General features: G+C 40.2%; 2 protein-coding genes across 6 annotated transcripts in view; both read left to right on the top strand.

Moving 5' to 3' along the window:
* The window catches only part of NMI (N-myc and STAT interactor), a 119865-nt gene extending 111015 nt beyond the window's left edge, over positions 1-8850 (top strand). For 4 of the 5 annotated variants that reach the window (XM_035008060.1, XM_035008059.1, XM_035008058.1 and 1 more), the window contains 6 exons: positions 222-317; positions 2813-2975; positions 6157-6263; positions 6348-6534; positions 7420-7526; positions 8290-8850. In XM_035008060.1, coding sequence (XP_034863951.1) covers positions 222-317; positions 2813-2975; positions 6157-6263; positions 6348-6534; positions 7420-7526; positions 8290-8493 — 864 coding nt within the window. In that variant the 3' untranslated portion in view covers positions 8494-8850. The remainder of the gene's footprint in view (positions 1-221; positions 318-2812; positions 2976-6156; positions 6264-6347; positions 6535-7419; positions 7527-8289) is intronic. The other variant, XM_035008062.1, reaches the window with a different exon arrangement.
* An 8015-nt stretch (positions 8851-16865) lies between these two features.
* The window catches only part of RBM43 (RNA binding motif protein 43), a 10323-nt gene continuing 2855 nt past the window's right edge, over positions 16866-24333 (top strand). Inside the window, 4 exon segments of the mRNA XM_035008064.1 lie at positions 16866-17115; positions 17719-18335; positions 21241-21451; positions 24131-24204. Coding sequence (XP_034863955.1) covers positions 17856-18335; positions 21241-21451; positions 24131-24204 — 765 coding nt within the window. The 5' untranslated portion in view covers positions 16866-17115; positions 17719-17855.

Genomic DNA, 24333 nt, shown 5'->3' on the forward strand with positions numbered 1-24333 from the left:
GCTCTACTACAAAAATTTCTGTGACTCTGCTTTAGTGTGAAAGGTAGTTTCCCTGCTTGTATAAAGGAGATAATAAAACGTCTCAGAGGTAGGACAATCAACAGGTGATGATATCTTTCTTTGCCTTTATCAGGGTGATAGAAATTTAGCTTCTTCAATTCGTTTAGAAAAATGAGGTCAGAGGCTGGGGGAATTTTTTGGTGTTGTTTGATTTTTTTTAGAGATTAATTGATGAAATTGCAAAGGAAAATATTCAGTTAAAGGAGGAGATCCAAAGGCTTGAAGCTGAGTTACAAGAGGCCACCATAAACTCCCAGGTACTTCCTTAATTATTTTATATATCACATTTTTAACTGACACCATTTTTCAGAAAAATCAATATGGTTATACAAAATTCACTTTTAAAACATTGTGGTCATCAATGGCACCACTGTTTGTAATAGCCCCAACAACTCAACTGTCCCTCCGTAGTAGAATGAATTATTAATTTGGGGTGTATTCACACAATGGAATACTACACAGCAATGAGAATGAACAGACTACAACTATATGCAGCCACATGGATGAATTTCATAGATACAATGTTGAGCCAAAAAAGATAAAAGAGGGCACACCATATGCTTGCATTTAAATAAAGCACAAAAGTGGGGTGTTAGAAGTTAGCATCCTGGTTACCCTTGGAGGCAGATAGAAACTGGAAGGGAGCTCAAGGAGGCATCTGGGATGTTGGTCATGTTCTGTTTATTGATCAGGATTCTGGTCACGTGTGTGTGATCACTTAGTAAAATTTCATCTGGCTGTACATTTCTGATAATACAGTTTTTAAATTTATGTATACTTATTTATTTATTTTAAATATTTTATTTATTTATTTGACAGAGAGAGACAAAGCGAGAGAAGGAACACAAGCAAGGGGAGTGGGAGAGGGAAAAGCAGGCTTCCGCAGAGCAGGGAGCCCAATGCGGGGCTCAATCCCAGGGTCCTGGTCCTGATCCCAGGACCCTGGGATCGTGACCTGAGCCCAAGGCAGACACTTAACGACTGAGCCACCCAGGCACCCCTATATTTTTATTTTTTATGTGTGTATGTTGATGTAAAAACAAAAAGAAATGATGGTCGTTATCAGTCACTTTTGGATCAAATTCTTGGTCTTCTCACTAAGTTCCTTTATTTCTCTTCTCATCCAAGTAATTTAAATGAATTTCACAGTTTAAAACAATTGGATATATATCTACGCCATTTAAGTTCTCTCCTAAATTTTCCTGTATTTGAGTTAGATATAACTTTCACCCCTTTCTTCTTCATTACAACTCATATTGTTAAAAAAAAACTCTGTCTTTAAACAATTTAAGTGCTTAAAACATTGTCACTTTTTGTTTCTGAAATGGGGGGTAGGATATTGAATATCAGGAAGTGGAGTTCCCCATGTTGATGGGACTTAGCGAACACTCTGTTACGGTTCTGGTTACTTCTCAGACTGGAGAGGAATCACTTAGTCCTACAACTCAAAGGTCCTTGGGAACCTTGGGATCAGCTCAGCTGATCCAATTTACAGAGAACTGAAACTGTGGTCTAGAGAGCATAGGTGAGTTGCTCCTGTCCAAGTGTGCCCAAGACCAGAATTAGGCACTCTCATCTAAAAGCTCTCGACTTTTCAGCATTATGTTGGGTATTTCCACATTATTGGGAAACACTCTGCCTTTTCTCAGACACTGCCAATTGTTTTGAAATTGGACTTATGGTAATCAGAAATTCTGTGGAGGTTATGTGTGAAGATATAGAACAAATGTGAGATTAGGTCAGATAACTCATTGAATATTTCTAACCCCTTTGTGATAACACAAACATTTTCTTTCAGCATGTAAAATAATTATGGGAAATAGAAATGCAAACAACATTTTCATCTGTGCATTTATGTACAGTTGTATATGCCTGTTAATCCCAATGATTTTAAACAGATAAGTATAGCCAGTAACTTTATCCTTCAGATTATGAATTTTGTTGATAGTGTCCCTTACATTTTTATAAACCTAAGTTTGATAATGGTTAAAAAGTTGATGGGCAGGTGTTGGGAAGGGGGAATTTAAACTTGATAAATGTTAAATGATACGATTCAGGAGTTTTTCTTTTTGGATAAAATTATCTGGGTTTGCTATCAGAATAAACATCGTATATACTCAACTAATTTATACTGCTTTGTAGTGAGAGTGAATGTACTGTCTAATGATTCCCTTGTAAGATAGCCTATTTTTGGTACAGTTGTTTAAAAGGTACGTATCTGTAGGAGTGATATAGGCTTTAGAATCGAACACCATACAATATTGGCTAGTTTAAACATTGATTAGAAAAAGTGAGAGAGGGGGCACCTGGGTGGCTCAGTCGTTAAGCGTCTGCCTTCAGCTCAGGTCATGATCCCAGGGTCCTGGGATCGAGCCCCGCATTGGGCTCCCTGCTCCGCGGGAAGCCTGCTTCTCCCTCTCCCACTCCTCCTGCTTGTGTTCCCTCTCTCGCTGTGTCTCTCTCTGTCAAATAAATAAATAATCTTAAAAAAAAAAAAAAGAATAAGTGAGAGATTATATATTTACAGTTTATCTGGGAAATAATATTAAAGGATCAGCATCTGATTACATTACTAAGTACTTACCTAGGAAGAAGTAATTACTAAAGATATTAAATAAGACCATACTCGGTGTTCGGAGGGATTCTGAAATCAGTGGAGAATAAATTATTGGATGATCAAATCACATTATCACAAGAAGGGCTTAAGTTATTTCTTGTCTTGATTTTAATCAAACATTTCTGTTTAAATTAGATTAAAGAGAATATTCCTGAAACAAAGGTGAAATTCACATCTTTAGAGAATCCTGAGAATGACAGCCAGTTTTTAAATATCTCCTGTTCATTTCAAGTGAGCTCGCAAGTTCCTTATGAGCTACAGAAAGGACAAGCTCTTATCACCTTTGAAAAAGAAGAAGGTATGAATAATGTTCAAAAATTTGACCATGTTACTTTTGGAAAGCACTGAGACTTTCAAAGAACTTTCTTAGATATTTGGCTATTGCTTTACAATTTTTATATCTATCATCTCATCTTATCTCATAGTGACACCCTGGGTCAGATAGGATTATCCCCATTTTATGATGAGAAAACTGAGACATTAAGTGCTTTGAATAAGATCACTTGTTCAGAACATGACGACTCTGGGACTCAAGCCCAGGTGTTGTGATAGCTAATACCAGCGTCTTTCTTCTTTCTACTCTACCTGCTACCTCCAAATGATACTAGTAATAATGTCTTAAGCTAGTAGAGCTCTACACAGTTCTCAGACAGTTCTCTCAGACATCTCATTTTATACTCACGTGACTCGGAAAGCAATAACATAGGAGAATTGTGGTTTACGTCTTATTACTAAGAAAACAGATTCTCGGGTGTTTAAGTGATTTACCTAAGGGTACATGCCCAGTGAATGGAAAGAGCCCAAGAGTCAGAGATTTGGGAATGGGACCTGATGTTTGCTAAGTCTGACATGGTATAGGACCCTGTTCAGAGCTGGGGGCACGTTAGGACAATCTGGCCTTCAGTGCCAGCTTAGCCCATTTCTAGGTGTGGATTTGGGTTGGGTTCTTTCTAAATCTCAGATTTTTATGACAGGCTTTGTGGTAGTCCCTACCTCATGGGTTTGGGTTGAGTGTTAAATGAGAAATGCTGGTACAATACTTAGCATGGGTCTGACACATAATCAACACTTAATAAATGTTAGCTGTCATTACTGCTACCCATTAGGAATTTTCCAGATAAGGAAACTGAAACTTACAGAAGATAAAGAACTTGCTCAAGGTCCATACAGTTAAAAATTGCAAAACCGAGAGCCAAACCCCTGAGCACCCATGTGCCTTGTACTGGACCAACAGTCCTTGGAGCAGACCACTCTTCCAGGCCTTCAGTCTTATATATGTCTAGTTTTGGGGTGGGACCAGATGGTCTTAAGCCCTTCTGGTGCTCAGATTCTGAGAATCTAGGATTATAACTTGTATCTCCTTACACCTGGTCTGTCACTATAGCCTGAAAATAAATATTAGAAAGAAAGGCATTCTAGCAGGTCAGCATATGCACATACTGTTGGTTCACCATGGGTCCACCCTGGATCTACCCTTGAGCTGAGGGTAGGGGAGGAGGCCAGGAGCCCTGTGTGTGTTGGCAGTTGGCAATGGTAATGGGGATACAACCAAAAGACAGAAGCGAGGATTTGGGAGGCTTCTGCTCAGCAATTACCCGGGAATGCTGGGACCAGGGTTGTCTTCAGAAACAGCTGCATCGCTGCTTCCATTCTGGGCATGGCTCTGAGGTCTTGCTCTCCTGGGACAACTTTGGGCTTATACACAATTAAACAGAAGTTGGCTTTTGATAGAGTCACAAAAGTTGAAATGCAAGTGGTCCTCTCAGCTGCATCAGATCACCAGATGTTGGAGGTTTGGGTGGGGGTGTGTGGGAGGGAAAGGGCAGAGTATTACTTAATTGACATTTTCTGTTATTGTTGCTTGCTGTCATTAATTAAAAAAAAAGTTGATATTCAAGTTATCGAGTCATATCATGGTACAATGAGTGTGAATTCCCACATGACAACGCCCTGCCTTTTAGCCTGTTTCTCTCTTCCTTCAGCTGTGATGTGTGTGCTGTCTGGTTGTCATAAACACATGTGAGATTTATTTTTTTTTTTAAAGATTTTATTTATTTATTTGACAGAGAGAGACACAGCAAGCGAGAGAGGGAACACAAGCAGGGGGAGTGGGAGAGGGAGAAGCAGGCTTCCTGCTGAGCAGAGAGCCTGACAACATGGGGCTCGATCCCTGGACCCCGGGATCATGACCTGAGCCGAAGGCAGACGCTTAACGCCTGAGCCACCCAGGCGCCCCCACATGTGAGATTTATAAGACCAGAGTGGGCATCTCTTATCTTTATGACAAATTAGAGTAAGCGGCTCTGTATTAACAACTGAAGTGTTATAAACTCTCATGTCACACAATTAAAAATAAATGCACCACCCACATGCATTTTAAACTGAAATATAATTGCTATCTGGAGTTTTAATGATTTTTGGCATAATTACATTACTGAGCCTCTCCCATTTGCACAAATAAATTAGATTTGGTAGTTTTGTGATTGGCATAGGCTATCATCTTTTTAATAAAGTGATCTCAAGAGCATTTTAGCAAAAGTAGAATTCCTCATTAAATACAGCAAAAAAATAAAAAAGACTCACACTTTGATATTCAAACCTATGTGGTATTTAATATGTCATTCTTAGGAAAGACGAAAATGAATATTTCTTTGGTGTTTATAACATTAAAGAGAAGTGACAAATGATAAATAAGATTGTCAGAATGCCACTGACCCATACAACTTTTTCCTACTTACTCAACATGGGTGAAGTTTCTGGCTGTACTTCAACTAATATACTAAGGGAATTCTCTCATCATTCTGTTAACAGGGGAATTCTAAAGGGTGTGTGGCTGTGCTGAAGTAATACATGAATTTCTGAAGGATCACCAGGCTTCTCTCTTAAGGGATGAATCTAGAACTTGATGAGACTTTCTACACTATAGTTTTTTTTCCAGTTTTACTGAGAAATAATTGACGCGTGTCACTAAGTTTAAGGTATATGGCATGACGGTTTGATTACGTATATTGTGAAACAGGGACCACGGCAAGTAGAGCCAAAATCCATCTTCTCATATGGGTACAATAAACAGGACTCCCACAGAGTCAACCAAAAGGAAAAAAAAATAAAAAGGAAAAAACTTTTTTTTTTTGCTGTAATGAGAACGCTTAGGATCCTACTCCTCTTAACAATTTTCCTGTATATCACACAGGATGTTGTACATTACAATCCTGGTACTTATTTACCTTATAACTGGAAGTTTGTACCTTTTGGCTACTTCGTAATTTTTGCTGATGTATTTTGACATTTTTGACATTAATATATTTATTTGCCACTTTGGTGGCAAGACCAATAACACTTGGAAGTCCTAGGAAATTTTTAAAAATTAGATCCTTCATTAAAGAAAATTTAAAATATTTAGGATAATTTGTTCTTAAACCCAAAGTGAAAACATTTATTAAAATATTGGCAATTAATACTCCCAAATTATTTTTCAGTTGCCCAAAACATCATCAGGATGGGGAAGCATTATGTGAAGATAAAGGATGTAGATGTGGAGGTTTTGGCCAAGCCAGTTCCATTAAATTCAGGAGTCAGATTCCAGGTAACATGCTGATTATAGCTTTTTAGAATTCTGTGAGGTGTCACTTGTCTCACCCCTATTGTTGAATATGAAATGATTTCCCAGGTTCATGAAGAATACTCTACAGTGAAGATCAATGTTACTGACATTCCTGATGGATTGCCTGAAGATCAGATGAGAGACAAGCTAGAACTGAGCTTTTCTAAGTCCATAAACGGAGGCGGGGAAGTGCGATGCGTGCAGTATGATAAGCAGTCCCGGAGTGCCGTGATCACATTTGTGGAAACTGGAGGTATTTGCCCATTTAGGCAGTTAAAAAACACTTTACCATTTAAATTATGTTCTGCCATTTCTTTTCTTTTAGATTTTTATTTATTTATTTGACAGAGAGAGAGAGAGCAAGAGAGCGCACACGCAGGGGGGAGCAGGAGAGGGAGAAGCAGGCTTCCCATGAGCAGGGAGTCTTGACTCGGGGCTCGATCCCAAGACCCTGGGATCATGACCTGGGCCAAAGGCAGACACTGAACAACTGAGCCACTCAGGCACCCTTTTTCTTTTAAAGACTTACTTACTTACTTACTTATTTATTTATTTATTTATTTATTAAAGCTTTTATTTATTTGACAGAGAGAAACACAGTGAGAGAGGGAATACAAGCAGGGGGAGTGGGAGAGTGAGAAGCAGGCTTCGCAAGGAGCAGGGAGCCCGATGCGGGGCTCGATCCCAGGACCCTGGGATCATGACCTGAGCTGAAGGCAGACACTGAACTGATTAAGCCACCCAGGTGTCCCTATAGGTATAGTATTCTAATCATAATTTCCAGTTATACTTCTTGAGCAACTGGGAAACTCGCAGTTTTGTTAGGATGATGGGGGGCGGGTTACTTTTTGCAGATGGTTATTTTGCATTTTCTGTAGCTCAAGATAGATCTGTCTGAGGACATCACAGCTCTCTGCACTGATTGCAGTGGATAGTTCAAGACAGAAAAATCTATTAAACCCCATTATTGTTGGGTCTTGTATTTTTCAAAATTATGTACTGTGAAGTGGAGTGTAGAATTTTTAAAAACACTCAGTTCACTGTTTACTGTGATGTTCTGTTTGAAGAAAGTTTTAACTTTGGTTGAAAATGTCTATGTTATAAAAAAGAAAATAATTTTAAAAAAATTTACTTCTAGTTGCTGACAAGATTTTGAAAAAGAAAGACTATCCGCTTTATATAAATCAAAACTGCTATAGAGTTACTGTTTCTCCATACACAGAAACACACTTGAAAAATTTTCAGGTAAGTCATCTCTTTTCCTTCATTTTGGGAACTTACAGCTCAACCCCACCCCACAAAAAATAAAGAAAAAGTTGTGAGTCTGTTCCTGTTGAATCTTATTAGTGAGCAATCTCAAAAAATAGTTTCTTCATATCTGCTTGGTGCAAAATAAGTTTGTCTTTTAAAAAAATACTTTAATGCAAAACTGTACCTTATTTAATTTCTTACATACTTTGTAAAACCTGAAATTACTCAGGTAATGGTATAATATTTTTATTTGTGGAGACATAGCTACATTTCTCTTATGTGTCTACTATCCTTGGGCACTAAAAAGAATTCTTCCAGCTCATTTTCTCTGAACTCATTATCTTTACCCCAGACCTATTCCTTTTTTTCTCTTCCTACTTAGGTATTAAGTGGCACCCCCATCTATGTAGTTCACCATCCTGAAAGCTACAACTCATGCTGAATTCTTCATTTTGCTTCACCTCCCACATTCATCTGGTCACTCAGTCTTGTCACTGGCCCCTCTGGTACCTCTCTCACTGGTCTTTCTGTCCATAGAGATGCCCGTCTTTCCGCTATTCATCATAATGCCACCAGAGTTATCTTTCTGAAATTCAGATCTGACTCCGATATTCTCTTGTGTGAAACATCTTGCTGAGGCTCCTGGTGTCTTCTAAGATAAGGTCCAAGATATGAAGCAGAGCTTTATAAGTCTAAAGTTTTGCAATTCAAAGCTCTTAGAAAATTTTCTATTTATCTTTTTAATTTTCCCTTTTAGGTATTTTCGGGAATATCGGAGAGGACGGTGCTTCTGACTGGAATGGAAGATCTTCAGATGATGGATGAAGAACTTTTACAGGATTTAGTTAACATTCACTTTCAACGGAAGGCGAACGGAGGTGGAGAGGTGGAAGTGGTCAAATGTTCTCTAGGTCAACCTTACATCACGTACTTTGAAGAAGAGAGGAATGGAATGGTCTGAATATTAGAGCCTCTGAGCCCAAATCACTGTCAGTTTGACAAAAATGAATATCCTTTTTCCTTTAAAGAATGAAGACTTTAATTCTTTAGTGGCCATTTATTCTTAGATACAAAATATATTTCCTTGTTTTTGAATTGTTCTTTGTTTCAAACTCTGCTGCATGCTTATAAATGCAGTAAGTGCACTGCATTAAAAACAGTTTTATTTGTTCATAAATTATGTGGCTTGGTGCCATGTCCATTGAAATCAACCATAAGTGATGCAATTGTCCCCCTGCTGTGTTGGCTCCTTTGGTTATGAGCATGTGGGCCAATTCTCTTTTGGCCCCAAGTCCACCAATATGCAGACTTGACTCCTCACATTTCCCAAAAGAAATGTTACATTCAGCTGTTTGTGATTTCTGTAGGCTTTGACTTTCAAGGGACTTCAAGAGCAATCATTTCCCACTTTCCCATTATAGCATTTTCCTCCACAGCCCCATAGGTATTTTTCAGAGCTGAGTGTGGTCTTTTTACTTAAAATTTTCTTCGCCCAGAGTGCCAAGTGTCCCGATTCTTTCCAAAACATCTTCTCCAAATAGAACTTGTAAAGACCATAATTTTCTTTCTTTTACACTTAAGATGGAAAGAATGTTTAACAGAATGACATCCTTGGAATAAAGGGAGAAGTAAATGCAAAGCTAGTGGCTCATCACTCGTCAGGCTAGATGCTGAGGAACCCCTGAGGCTGAAAGCGGAGGAGCTGCCCTGTAGGGGCTTACCTTTTAGTTTGAGAGACGCCCAGTCCATTAGCATCCCACTGGTTTTAAGTTGTAGAAACTAAACAGTGAGAGGTGAGGTTCCTGTTCAGAGGAGGTAAAATTCTCTTTGGTAAAGAACGTTGGAACAGGGGCGCCTGGGAGGCTCAGTCGTTAAGCGTCTGCCTTCGGCTCAGGTCATGATCCCAGGGTCCTGGGATCGAGCCCCACATCGGGCTCCCTGCTCTGTGGGAGGCCTGCTTCTCCCTCTCCCACTCCCCCTGCTTGTGTTCCCTCTCTCGCTGTCTCTCTCTCTCTGTCAAATAAATAAATAAAATCTTTAAAAAAAAACAAACGTTGGAACAGCGTTTATCCTCTACGGTGTGTTCCATAAAGAGTCAACAGCAGAAGTAAATTCATATTAAAATGCTAGCAGAAATGAAATGCTTTAGAAAAGATTCTAAACCTAAACCTACCCAGTGCTGCCTGCCATCTAAAATAAAGGGAAAGTTAAAAAAAAAAACCAAAAAACAACTTGGTTCGCTTCTGATTATTTATTTTTAGATTTTAAAGTTGTTATGCTACCGTTAGAAGTACTTGTTGCATTCACATTTCTCTTTAGAATGAGAGATGGTGCCTAAAAACTGGGCACTGTATAATAACTCTGCATTTTCACTGTTTTAGGGGAAAAAATCATATGTCAGTTGTTCTTTGGGAACGGCAAGATTATTTCAAGCCCCTCAAAAGATTAAGAAAAATTTAAAGAACCTATTTAATTTTGATTGGTACAGCTTCACTGACACGGAAGGTGTCATTTTTAGTCAGTGGCAGACTGCCAATCAGGAAGAATTTTTTCCTAACATTTGGGACAAGGTTTGAAATAGTCACTTTTGTTTCCTCTGGGGGCCTTCTTCAGGCCGTAAAATAGATAATCTCATTCAATTCTAAATATACACAATGGTTTTTTTAATAAATACTACTTATTGTAGAAAATGAGACTTTTCCCTCAGGCTCCTTTCACCATTCCGCCCTTGTGTGATCTGGCGAGGTCTCAGAAATCAAGCACTGGCTACCCTGCTTATTTCTAGAGTTTTAGAGATTTTGTAGGAGCAAAGTTGCCTTTGAAAATTTACCAGAAGATACTGTGTTGACTACTGCATATTAAGTTCGAAAGCCTAGACATTGTCAGCCTATAAGTCAGGAAAGATGAATATGTAGAATCACAAGTCCCTCTTGCCCTTTGTGGACTTATCAGTCAAGATAGCCTAGGCTGTGCTGTAATGACAACCTCCTGAATCTCAGGGGCCTAACAAAACAAAAGTTTAATTCTCATTCATGTTGAATGTCCAACACAGGTTGGGAGGGGAGTCTTTTTGTCCCAATCACTTAAGGCCCCATCTTGAGACACACTTCCAGAAACATGGAGGTGCGGAAAAATGAAGTCTGCAGAGTCTTGCACCAGGAATTAAATGCTGTAATTTAGAAGTGACGATGTCTTTTGTCTCACATCTCATTGGCCAGAAATAGTCATCTGACCTCATTTAAACAAAAAGGGACTGGAAAATTCGGTCTTGTAAAAATGAGGAGAACCAGATACAGTTGAGCCAGAATATTAATGAATGTAGTCTTTCCTGTCCTACTGATCATCAATATTTGGATCACTCTTCTTCATACGCAAAACACACACTCACCCATACCCTAGTGTGGAAAAACCAAAAGTTCCATTAAGTCGTGGTATCAAACTCAAAGTGCGTGAACTCTAGGTGGTACGTGGTAGTTTCTATATCAAGTCTGAATGTTACTCCCCTTTATCCAGAGACCCCCACCCCATGGTAGATAGTAGTGGAACTGGAACAAGAGAACTGCAATAAACTTGAATTTGGAAAAGGGGATGAATGGGAGACGTGTATTCTGGGCCAAAGCCATTCTGAAATCTCGCTGAGTAGATATATGCTTCATACACCTTGAGTGTGGAATTTTGGGTAAGCCATGATTCCACTCTGGAAATTCTTCTCTTGCTCATTGTCTGTGTAGCTCCTGGGCATTCTTCTTTTTCCATTATTCTCCTTTTCCGTATCTAGAATATATCTTCTTGGAGGCTGAAAACCTTATTCATTCAGCACACTATCTATGATCAATGTTTGGTACCAAAATTTTTAAAGTTTTGAGTCATCACAGTCTCTTTACTCTGGCTGGTAGCTAGTTAGCTGTTACACTTCAAAAGCTTAATAGGCTTCTAATCTATTTTATTTTGGTCAGTTTACATGTGCTAATAGCCAGATTGACAGTTTTTTCTAGACTCACTTTTTAGAGTTGCTATAATTCTCTGCTTTCTTGGTCCTATTCTTCTCTCCCTCTCTTTACTTAATTGTAGGTACTTTAGTCTATCAGACCACTTTTAGTTTCTTTTCTCTGAGCCAGTTTGTCTAACTGAAAGGGTTTATTGAATTCTGTTTTGAATTACTGTTTTTTTGTTGTTGTTGTTCTGAGGGACCTTAATCTGTTCAGAGATCCAAAGCTTGATTTGATTATTGATTTGATCCTTGCAATAAAGCAGAGTTCTAATCAGCCTTTGTTACTCAAAGGTTTTGTCATTTGAGAATGAGGAGTATTGTTTCTTCCATCCTATAAATTCCCATATTTCTGTATTTCTCTATTCCCTTTCATTTTGGCTTTCCAAATGGCCGATTCTTTTCTAAGCTCATTCCTTTTTTATATTACTTTGTCAAATGCACTCAATAGTAACAGACATATGCTACTAATTTTGTTTTTCACACCCTTTTTAAAAAAAACTACAAGCTAATTAGGTACATTATCTGCCTTCCAAGCTATCACATGTGACAGTTTTACCAAATGTTTTTCCGCTACATAATATGGATCACCATCCTTCTAATCTCTGATAATTATTTTCTAATTACCTGCCCCTAAACCAAAGCCATGTATTTTAGATTGTGTTGGGGATTGTCTTTTTTTTTTTTTCTTTTGACTATAGCAATGCTCCAGAATACCAGTTCTGTATCAATCAAGATAGATTATATGATGTCGGTATGGCAAATTATCTCTAAATTTCGGAGACCAAAACAACAAAATTTTACTCCTTGGTCATGCTACACGTCCATGATGGGTCAACAAAAAGAATGCTCAGGGTAGACACTTAGAGGGACGCAGACTAACAAGCAACCACAAACTTTTTTTTTTTTTTAAAGATTTTATTTATTTATTTGACAGAGAGAGACACAGCGAGAGAGGAAACACAAGCAGGGGGAGTGGGAGAGGGAGAAGCAGGCTTCCCGCAGAGCAGGGAGCCCGACACGGAGCTCGATCCCAGGACCTTGGGATCATGACCTGAGCCGAAGGCAGACGCTTAATGACTGAGCCACCCAGGCGTCCCACTTTTTTTTTTTTTAAAGATTTATTTATTTCAGAGAGAGACCGCATGAGTGGGAGGGGCAGAGGGAGAGAGAATCCCAAGTAGACTCCCTGCTCAGCAAGAGCCTGATGCAGGACTCCATCTCAAGACCATGAGATCCACCTGAGTGGAAATCTAGAGTCAGAGGCTTAACTGACTGCACCACCCAAGTGCCCCAGCAGCCATCAACTTTATTGCTGGATATCATGCCAAAGGAAAAGAGCTTTGAAGGGTCTTGAAATAGCAATTAAATTCTTGGTCCAGAAATGTCCTTTTCATTCACAACTCAACCAGAACTAAGTATGTGGCCCCACCCAATGATAAAGGAGCTTGGATATTCAATCCTACCACATGCTTGGAAGGCAGAAAGCCAAAACTGTACAATGAATAGCATTAATGATATCTGGTTGGTATTGAAAAAAAAGATGCTCATTCTCGAAAGATACACAAAATATAATGAAGATAATAGTCATCAAAGATCCACACCCAGGGGCACCTGGGTGGCTCAGTCAGTCAAGCGTCTGCCTTCAGCTCAGATCATGATCCCAGAGTCCTGGGATCGAGTCCCAAATCGGGCTCTCTGCTCAGCGGGGAGCCTGCTTCTCCCTCTCCCTCTATCTACCGCTCTGCCTACTTGTGCTCTCTCTGTCAAATAAATAAATAAAATCTTTAAAAAAAATCCACACCCAGATAGTGGTAACATTTTTAAGTCCTCCTTTCCAATTTTTTCTCCCAATCATGTATCACATTTCATTTTGTGAATATAAACTATTTCTAGGGTTATTATTTCTCTATTGTAGGACATTAAGATTGTTTCCAATTTTTCACATTTATAGGTGCTATGATGTATATAAACCGTTTTATATCCTGGAATACAAATCTTTTTCTGCAAGTTTAATCTTATTTCAAGGTGATAATCACTAGGTTGATAGGGTGAAGGATACAAATTCTTTTTAAGGATCTTGATACGTATGGCTACAGTTGCTTTCCAGAAAGGTAGGCATCAGTGTGTACTTTTTTTTTTTTTTTTAAGATTTTATTTATTCACTTGACAGAGAGAGACAGCGAGAGAGGGAACACAAGCAGGGGGAGCGGGAGAGGGAGAAGCAGGCTTCCCGCCGAGCAGGGAGCCCGATGTGGGGCTGGATCCCAGGACCCTAGGATCATGGCCTGAGCCGAAGGCAGAGGCTTAACGACTGAGCCACCCAGGCACCCCTCAGTACTTTTATTATAAGTACAGTAAGGACTATTTCATCGTTCCCTTTCAGCATTGAGTACTATTCCTTTAAAAATGATTTTCTTCTTATGCTATTTTTAGAAATCTTCACAATATATGCCACATCTTATGAAATTAAATAATTAACAAGATACAGGTGAAATATCCAGTAATGGGTTTTATTTTTGTTTTTTTGGTATCACAAATTAAAAACACCCAGGAAAATGTCAATTTGATTTTACTTAAGCTATGATTCAGAGCAAAGTACAGTGAGATGGGAGGCCTCATAACTGGGGCTGTAAGAGATTAAAATATTTTTTTGGATGCAGTTTCAGTAATAAGCTGCTAGAATTATTTTGACCACATTTGGAGTCATGTTTCCTCAAGGATTGTTTGGCACATTAGGGGAAGACAAAAGTTTTCCTTAACCCTCCTAGGGTCCCTGGCTGGGCCTGAATATTAAACTGATACAACCAAATTAACAGGAGAAAAGCACAGAAATTTATTTACTATAAATTTTATGTGATATGGGAGCCTGCATAAGGAGATGAAGACCCAAAGAAATACTTAAACCTGAGGGTTTCTGTGCTAAAGTTGATGAAAAGTATAAAGTCATAAAAAGTTGGAGATGATAGGACAAAGAGTGTTAGTTAAGTGTAATAAACAGAGGGAAACAGCAAGACCTTTTCATTCAGATTCCTTTTTGTGTCCTTTTGTCTTTGGAGATAAGGCTATTCCTTTCTTCTGGATACAGGGAGGAATGAGGGTTACATAAAACACAGGACGGTTTTATAACCTGCTTCTGGGGAATGTCAGAAAGTCCTTCTTGCACATGTCCTTTCTCTTATTCCCCCAGTTTGAAATACACAGTCTGCCAAATGGCCATATTTTGGGGGTAGCATTGTCCTGCACCCTGTCAGCATGTACAAGCTGGAATCGTTGGGGCATACAAGTCAGGTTCCATGGCACATATGGGTAGACCTGCCTTCCTGAGTCTAATCCTAGATCTCTTGTTATTCCCTGGAGAGAGTCCCAGCTTGGATCATGGTGCTCATGTCCATTTACAGTTAATCTTTGTTCCCACCTCCAGCCCAAGGCACCTCTTTTCTGCTTTCTCTTTTCATATGTTTGTCTTTTCTGGTTAAACAGAAGTATACAACATGTGACCTTTTGTGTCTGGTTTTTTTGCTTTGCTCGATGTTTTTGAGCTTCATCTTTGTATCATGTATTAGTATTTCATTCCTTTTTATTACTGAGTAGTATTACATTGTGTGTATATACTGCATTTTGTTTATACTTCGAGCAATTGATGGTCATTTGGGTTATTTCTGCTTCTTGGCTATTATATATAATGTGGTTATGAACACTGGCAGTCTTAGTTTGGACATATGTTTTCATTTTTCTTGGGTAGTTATCTAGGAGTGAAATTTCCTGGTCATGTGGTAAATTTATGCTTAACTTTTTGAGAAACTGCTAAACTGTTTTAAAAGATGGCTGTAACATTTTACTTTCCCATCAGCAATGTATGAGAGTTCTCCTTTCTCCACATTCTTGACAACATGTTATTATCTTTTTGATTATAGCCATTTGTGGAGTGGTATGTCATTGTGGTTTTAATTTGTATCTCTTTAATGACTAATGATGCTGAGTATATTTTCATGAGCATATTATCCGTTCATGTGTCTTCTTTGAAAAATGTTTATTTGATTTTTTGTCCATTTTTAAGTTGGATTGTCTTATTTTTGTGTTGTAATAGTTCTTTGTATAATGTAGATACAAATCTTTTATTAGATGTGTAATTTGCAAATATTTTCATGGTGTTCTTTTATTCTAGTATGCTAGGTGATATTGCTGAAGAAAATTCAGTGGCTTAAAACATCAGAGCTTTATTTTTCATTCCCATATATTTTGTTATGGGTCCAGGCAACTCTCTAGTGCAAATGTGTTCTGCGTATTAGCTCAGCGGTGCACATTTCCTTCAATGCATTCTTCCATGAGCACCAAGGCCAAGAGGAGAGCATTGGAGAATCTTGTGCTGCCAGTGAAGTACCTTCACCAAATACGAGACATGTCAGTTCTCTTCACTTTCATTGGCTGAATGAATGATATGGCCTTGCCTAAATCAAAGGCTGAGGAAGGGCAATCCGTCCAGTGCCTGAATTGAGAAGATCAAGTGACATTGGTGAGCAGTACTAATGTCTACCACGTGGGGGGAGACAAGTGAGAAAAAAATAAATATATGAAGATATTTTTAGAAAGGGGTGATACTATTAAGACAGAATAACAGGGTGATAGGGTAACAACTTGGGGGGACAAATTCAGACGGGGTAATCAGAAGCAGTCTCTCTGAAGAGGGGTCATTTGAGCTAAGACTCCAGTCCCAGCAAGGAGTCATTAAGTGAAGATCAGGGAGGAGCTATCCAGACCTGGACAAAGAGCCAAGGGTAAGGGGCGCCTGGGTGGCTCAGTGGGTTAAGCGTCTGTCTTCGGCTCAGGTTATGGGATTGAGTCCCGCATTGGACCCCTTGCTCAGCGGGAGTCTGCTTCTTCCTCTGCCTGCCGCTCCCCCTTGCTTGTGCGCGCTCTCTCTCTCTCAAATAAATTAAAACAAACAACCCCCCCCCCCCAAAACAACAACCAAGGGAAGAAAAGACACGAGTTAGATGGCTTGTTGTGTGGTCAGAAAAGAGGGAGTGAGGAAAGTTTATGGGGGTCTAGCTAGAGAAAGCAGATCAAGGCCATTTTGGTTTCCTGGTGAGAAATGTGAATTTTATTTAAAGTGCAATGGAACTTAAAGTAAAAAATAAATAAAAAAACCCCCAAACAAATGTACAGTATTAAAAACAACAAAGTGTTTATTTTTTTTTTAAAGATTTTATTTATTTATTTGACAGAGAGAGACACAGAGAGCAAGAGAGGGAACACAAGCAGGGGGAGTGGGAGAGGGAGAAGCAGGCTTCCTGAGGAGCAGGGAGCCCGATGCCGGGCTCAATCCCAGGACCCTGGGATCATGACCTGAGCGGAAGGCAGACGCTTAACGACTGAGCCACCCAGGAGCCTCTAAAAACAACAAAGTGTTTAAACAGGGAACAAATCTGATCTACATTAAATAAGAATTGTTCAGTATGTGGTATCCAGAATGAATTGAAGGGGAACAAGGCTGGGTGTGGACGATCTGGCTGGCGAAGGTGGGGTTGGAGAGAGTGTGTGTTTATGGGATGTACTAACAGAGCTAAGGAAAAGAGGAATCACAGAAGACACGTGAGTCATGAGCTTGGGCTCCTGGGTGGGTAGTGTTATTATTTACTGAGAGGGAAGAAAGGGTGGAAGGAGAGTTTGGCTTGGTCTTGTTAAATTTCACACACTTATTACACATACAAGCAGGCATTTAGATATAGGAATCTGAAGAAAAGTCTGAGTTGGGGAATTACATGTAGATTTACCTCATCCCGATTTAAAATCGTCATAGCCTTAGGCCTTATAGATGTGCCATCAGCCATATAATAAGTGGCTCTATTCATGGACTGAGTGAAAAAACTTAAATAAATTACACATATTAAAGCAATGCACAGTTGGAATTAGTGTACCGTATCTTCGTTCCACTTGTGCACTCTAAGTTATACTTGAGTTCTGAAAGTGGAACTGCCAAGTGTATGCATTTTCACACTTCTTTTTCAGTTTGCATTTTTGAAAGTGGTCAAAATCCTTAGAAGAAGTGTTTGCACCTATCTAGGCTTGCAGCAACACAGATGCTTCCTCACACTCTGGCTAACACTGGCTATTACGACACTTTTTAATTTTTACCAACCTAATCGTGGCAAAAAGGGATCTCATTATGACTTCAATTTGTATTTCTTTACTTAGAAGTGGGGCCAAGCTTCTTCATGTTTGCCAGCCATTTGCCTTTCTTCTTCATGCTCTCTTTGACTTCGAAGCCATGTAGGTAGACGACCTGTGTCCCCCTGGGTGCCAGACTCTGGAGTCTGAACACCGTGGACAAGATGGTGAGCTCTCTGTTGACAGGGACCCTGCGCTTTGCAACCCGTGCCCGGTGCACCTGGCCACCGCGCGACTGGCCCTGGCAGGCAGGTGAGGAAGAGGAGAAACAGGTGTGGTGTGGCGAGAAGTCCCACGACTGGGGAGCTGAGGGCGCAGAAAGAACTGAGCACGGGACAGACACAGCCCCCGGGGAGTCCCGGGATTACTGCCGGGGATTCCTGCTGGCCCCCCTCCAGCGCGGTCGCAGAAGTTGTGCAACTACCGAGGCAGCAGCCGGCCCAGGTCGGAGCTCCCGCCCCGAGGCCAAGAGGCGCAGAGCCGCAGGACGGGGCGGAGGGGCCGTCCTTCCCTCGCCTTGTCTCCAAGCTGGCGGCCGCCAAAAACCGAAAGCAAAACCTGCCTGCCGGGCCCCGCCTCGCGGCCCGCGCCGTGCCAGATCCGGGCCCTGCCGGCCGCCGAAGGCGCGTCTCTCCTCCGCCATGGCAAGTTGCTTTCGCTTTGGATTTTGCGGGCAGGGTCGTTCCCGCCGGGTTACCACGGTCCCGCAGCAGGGCGCGGCGCGGGGCGGGCGGGGTGCGGAGCTGTCCCGGGCGGCGCGCGGGGGAGCCCGGCGCCGGCGGAGAGCCACCTGCCGCGGAGAAAGCGCCGCCGCAGACCTGGGCCTCGCTTCTCTGGCACCTGCGCCTGGGGCGGTGCAGCGCCGCGCCTGCAATTCCTAGCGGGCCGAGAGAGAGGCTCAACTCCAGGGAACGCCTTGCCACCGCCCGGTGCCACCCGGCATCTCGTGGTCGGGGACAAAGCTGTCTCGTCGAGGAGTCCCTTCCCAGGCTGTCTGGGCTTAACTGTCGCCTCCCACTTCTCGGGGAACAAGAGCGGAGAGAATTACCCAGAAACCGAGGCCACTGTTTGCTTTTGAAAAGCGCCGGCAAAGGATTCGAGCCAAGGATTCGAGTTGTGAAGGCATCCTCCTGTCTTGTCTGCATTGGTGGGAATTCCCTTGTGACCTTAGTGCTTTCTCCAGGCACAAAGGGCTCTGTGTTTTCACCACCTGTGCTGGTTAGCAAGTTCAAGATGTAGCCTTCCGTGTTCTTTGCATCGAGCGCTTGAAAGCAGTGTCTTTAAGTGCTAGGGTCCCGGAAATGCCAAAGCAGTCGTGAGGTTCCAGTACGATTTTGTTTATTGGCAGCAGTAAAGGCAACGTCAATGAAAATAAACAACTAATTTTTTAAAAAGAAATATACACGGACACAGGGAATGAATCTAATTATTTCTCTCTAGTGCCTTACTTACGAACTCACAGTTTTTCTTTATAGCTTTTTGCTTTCTGACACGATGGTCGAAAGTGTCTTAAAATATATTATTGATACTGGGAAAATGCTTTCACCTGTTATAATAACTCTTGGCCAAAATGCTGCTCTTGTTTCAAAATCCTGTATCTCTGTAGTAGCTCTTGAAGGGGTTATTTCTGAGACATCTCTTTTTCTTAATACTGGATAGAAGAGATTAGTAGTCATCAGGGAGAATTCCTTTGATTTCAAAGATAAATTAAATGCAGACACTTGAATAAAGAGATATGGCATTAGAATTGATGAGGGCAGAGGTGCAGTGACATTTTCTGAATTTAAATTGATTGGAAGTTTTTCTGAGGTCGCCGAAAGACAACAAGGAAGCTCAGTGACTAGCCACGTAACCATTGGGATTGGTGTGGGCTATTATAGCCACTGTTGTATAGAGACAAGTCTGTGAAGTAGAATTCCTGAAAAATCTGAAAAATCTCTTGTCATTTCTTTTCCTCTGCTAGGAGGAACTATTTTGGGATTATTACATCATACCATTTGGGACTAGGATGGAGGAACGCAAATATTTTTACTGTTTCCTACACAGTCTAGTTGTGAATATTTTAAGAAACTGTTTTCCTCCGTTAAAAGTATCTTCTGTAACAAATACTCAATAGATTATAATGAGTTTCGTTTTCAGGAGACACTCCCTTTGTTTTATTATTATTATTATTATTATTATTATTATTATTAGTTTTGTTTTGTTTTGTTTTTTTATAAAGATTTTATTTATTTATTTGTGAGAGACAGAGCGAGAGAGAAAGGCAGAGGGAGAAACAGGCTCCCAAGGAGCAGGGAGCTTGATGTGGGACTCGATCCCAGGACCCTGAGATCATGACCTGAGCTGAAGGCAGACGTTCAACCATCTGAGCCACCCAGGCGCCCTTATTATTATTTTTTAATATATTTTTTTCTTTTTTTCTCCGTTTGTTTTGTATGTCTCAGCATGAGCCATTTTCATCTCCTGTTGTTGTGAACTCTGCTTTTGCATTTTTAATTAAAGTTGACCATTAATTAAAATTTGACCTCAACCTTTTTTATTCTTATACTTTCATTTTAAGGTGCCGTTGGGATGAACAGGGTGTTGTGTACCTAGACTGTTTTCTTGACCTGGGAGGTCAAAAGTAGCTTGCTTGTCCCCAGTGAGGTCCTATTCTGAGTACAGAGTCCTCTGAGCTGAGAGCCCAAAACATCTTTGTGATCTGTTAACCCTTACTCAGGCTCATGAGATATCCTGTCCTCCCTGAGGGTAATTTAGGATAGATTAAGTCTGAGCTTTGGTATAATCAGGTTGGACTACCTATGTAAGCACTGGGCGCAGCTTATGAGTCCACTTCCCTAAACGGGCTGGGGAACAAATCAAAACATTGAAATAGAAGCCCCTTACCTGGATAATAGAAGAAGTTCAAGAGAGTGAGCTCAGGGAAGGATCTACTTGTAGTTAGTACTTTGTGCTCAGTATGGTGGCAGGGTCTGCAATAGCATATGGTCTCAGTAGCTGAATTCCATCTCAAATAGGTGCAGGAGGGTAGGATTTACTCCATTGCAGCCCCAGTATTATTGCCAGGGTTTTATATTTCTTATGGTGTCTTTTTTCTAATTCTGACCAAAAAAAGTAGGGGATATGTTTCTTATTGGCTTATGTACTTTGGGACTCTACAATCAACAAAACATACACCCATCTCCAAACTCCCATATTTTGTGGTTAGCTTGATTTGTTTTTAAATTTAAATTTTTAAAATTTTATATCTCTGATCTCTTCCTTTGTGACTGCCATTACTTTTAGGCCTTTCTAAAATCAGACAAATATTAGCCAGTGCTTTCCATTTATAAAAAAAATTAAGAGTTCACTTTTTACATTTAACCCTCAAATTCATGTGGTATATAATGTGAGGCAAGGATCTATCCTTAATTTTTTTTTCAAGTATCTAATCAACTGTACTAGCACTTTTATTGAATAAAATAGCCTCTCCCCCACTGGTGTGTGATGGTGCCCGTATTAAGTTGAATCTTATTTTTATATTTAAAAAGCATCCTGTTTCTCTTACAGGCATCAGGTTTGAAAGGCAAGGAATCCAAAACTTCTGAAAGAACAGCTGCAGTTGCTGGTCATTCGGTTGGCCTTTTTAATGATAAATTACTGACCACAGTAGTGAAGACTCACTTCCAGGATATTAAGAATGAAAGCAGAGTTGTTGAAAATGTGATATATCCAACAAGAACCAGGGGAGTTGAAAATGTGACCTTCAAAGGAAAAAAAGGTATTTCCAAATCAAATTTTGTAATCTTAGAAATACTTCTGCAATGAAATTAAAAACTGAATTTCATTAAAATGATTCATAGGATTGGTAAAGTTTAAAGTAGCTTTTTGAAAATATTACTCTATTCTGAATATAAAAGTGGTACGATATTGCATTAACAAGAATATATGTGAAAATGGTTCATGATAAAGTTGGTAGTAACTGCCAAATTCTTGAAGACTTCTTTCCTTTTATATTTGGAATCTGTCTAGATCTTGGGAAAAAATGTGATACATTTTATTGTAGAAAACCTGTGGGGCGCCTGGGTGGGTCAGTCATTAAGCATCTGCCTTCTGCCCAGGTCATGATCCCAGGGTGCTGGGATCGAGTCCCGCGTCTGGCTCCCTGCTCTCGGGAAGCCTGCTTCTCCCTCTCCCGCTCCCCCCCTGCTTGTGTTCCCTCTGGGATCATGACCTGAGCCGAAGGCAGATGCTTAACAACTGAGCCACCCAGGCACCCCAGTAAATAAAATCTTAAAAAAAAAAAGAAAACTTATAAAATACAGAAAAAAATCCCCACAAAAATAATCCATAATCTCACAAACAAGATGACTGCTTTGGGAATTTTCAAGTGGCTTCAGCAATATAATCATACCATTTGCTGCTTTCTGTTCAAACCAACAAAAGGATATTTTAATATAGCTTTGGCTTTATCACTGGTAAAGTTGGACTGCAGAAATGTGGCTTGGATCTGAGCTCACATGGAGCCATTCTGTTCCTCACCTCCACCCCTGACATAGGTGAGGACGTGGGGTCTGCAGAACAAATTCATCCCTTCAGGCTCATGGAGGGGGGGGGCAGCCTTCTCTACAGTTCAGTGACTGGCAAAATAAATTGCCAGAGAAAGATGAGTCTCCATGCCAGCATCTTGGAGGTAAAATACCACATGGTATTGGGAGCAGAAGAAAAGACCTTGCTTTGCTTGGGGGAAGATAGGATTTAGAGAGAGACCTAAGAGACTATGGATTATCAGAGTGCCTTCATCTGTCACCATTAATTCAGTCAAATCCTTCCCAATGGGGATGTTCAGGTAGGGATGGCAGGAAGGGCTCCTTATTATTTCTCTCAGGGGATTGAGGTGTTTTTGGAAGTTGATATTTCAAACGTTGAATTGGTAACTCAGAGAGAGAAAGGGAAGGCTCGTCATTCATTTGTTCACAAATATTTATGAGTGCTTATTATTTGCCAGGCCCCATTCTAGGCCTTCCGGATACAGCAGTGAGTGAAATAGGCAAATGTTTTCTTTCCTGAAGCACACATCTGTGCAGGTGGACAGATAATAAAAGAGCAAATAATATATATTGCATTGGGAGTTTTATTAATTTGCATACTTATAAATTACTTATATATTTATATTTATTTATGTTTAGATATTTGTGTATATTAACATATAATGTGAGTGCTATGAAAAAGCATAAAGCAATAAAGGGAAAGAATGTGATGGAGAGGGCTATTTTATTAGAGTGGACAGGGAAATATTCTCTTTAGTGACATTTGAGCAGAGACCTGATTGAGGTAAGGGAATGTGCAGATAAGGGGGAAGAACATTCTAGGGCAAGGGGAGGACTAGGAAAACTTTTCTGAGAGGGTAGCACGCTGGGCATTTTGAAGGTAGCAAGGTGGCCCTAGGGCCGGAGCAGAGTGAGCAAGGGGGAGAGTAAAAGGAGATGTGGTCAGATGGGTAGCTGGGGGCCAGTTTATATTAAGCAGCCTATAGTTCAAGGCAAGGTGTCTGGATTTTATTCTGGGTGAGAAGGAGGGTTTTGAGCAGGTGACTGACGGGGTGTGACTGCCTTCTCTTAGGTGATCACTCTGGCAGCGGTGTGGAGAGCAGGAGCTCGTAATCGTTGCTGGTTTTGGCTAGGGTGTTAACAGGGCTGGTGATTGAGAACTGGTGGCCATTCAGGATGTGCTGACAGATTAGGTGTCATTTTCTAAGATGTGGAACACTGGAGGAAGAGTACTTTTGGGAGGGGGGATTGTTATCAAGAGTTGAATTTCAGTCATTGAGATGTTTACTTGGAAAATGAAGTAGAGATTTCCAAAAACAAAGGAAAGTCAAGGCCAAAGATAGAATTTGCAAGTGATGCATCTAGAGGTAGTATCTAAAGCTGTGGGATTGTCGAGGTCAACCCTTGGCTGGGTGTATGTTTGCTAAGAGGTACAAGGCCTTAGGCCTGAGCCATGCCAACATCTAGAGAATGGGAAGAGAAAGAGAATTAGCAAAGGGTACAGTGAATTTTGAGGAAAACCAGGATAGTGTGGTATCCTGGATTCAAGAAGGTGGTCTCCTCATGGCCATAATTAACAAAGGGAGAATTTTCTTTTAGGTTTTCGTTTTATACATACATATATATATATATATATATATATATATATATATATACACACACATACACACACTATATATATATTATATATATGTATACACGTGTGTTTTAAAAATATGATTAGGATCATATGTACACATAAGATGAATTTTAAAGTAGAAGGAAAAACTAAATGTTGCATTTAAAGGAAAAATGTAGAAGAAAATCAGGTGTGCGAAATAACAAGAGTTGAAGATTTCTATTATTAATAATTAAAGTAATTATTAGTGTGTCATCCCACAAACACTTCTGATGGCAGTGTTTCCACTTAGGTACAGAGAATGTCAACAGAAAACAGGAACACTGTCAGGCAGAAGAGCTTGGACCCTCTCAGTTCAGTGAAAAGGTAAGGTGTGACACTGACAGTCCTGGATCCTGTTTTTTTACTTTCTTTCTTTCTTTCTTTCTTTCTTTCTTTCTTTCTTTCTTTCTTTCTTTCTTTCTTTCTTTCTTTCTTTCTTTCTTTCTTTCTTTC

This window comes from Mirounga leonina, unplaced genomic scaffold, assembly GCF_011800145.1.
Source record: "Mirounga leonina isolate KUSES-001 unplaced genomic scaffold, KU_Mleo_1.0 Mir_151, whole genome shotgun sequence".
In the NCBI taxonomy this organism is placed as follows: Eukaryota; Metazoa; Chordata; class Mammalia; order Carnivora; family Phocidae; genus Mirounga; species Mirounga leonina.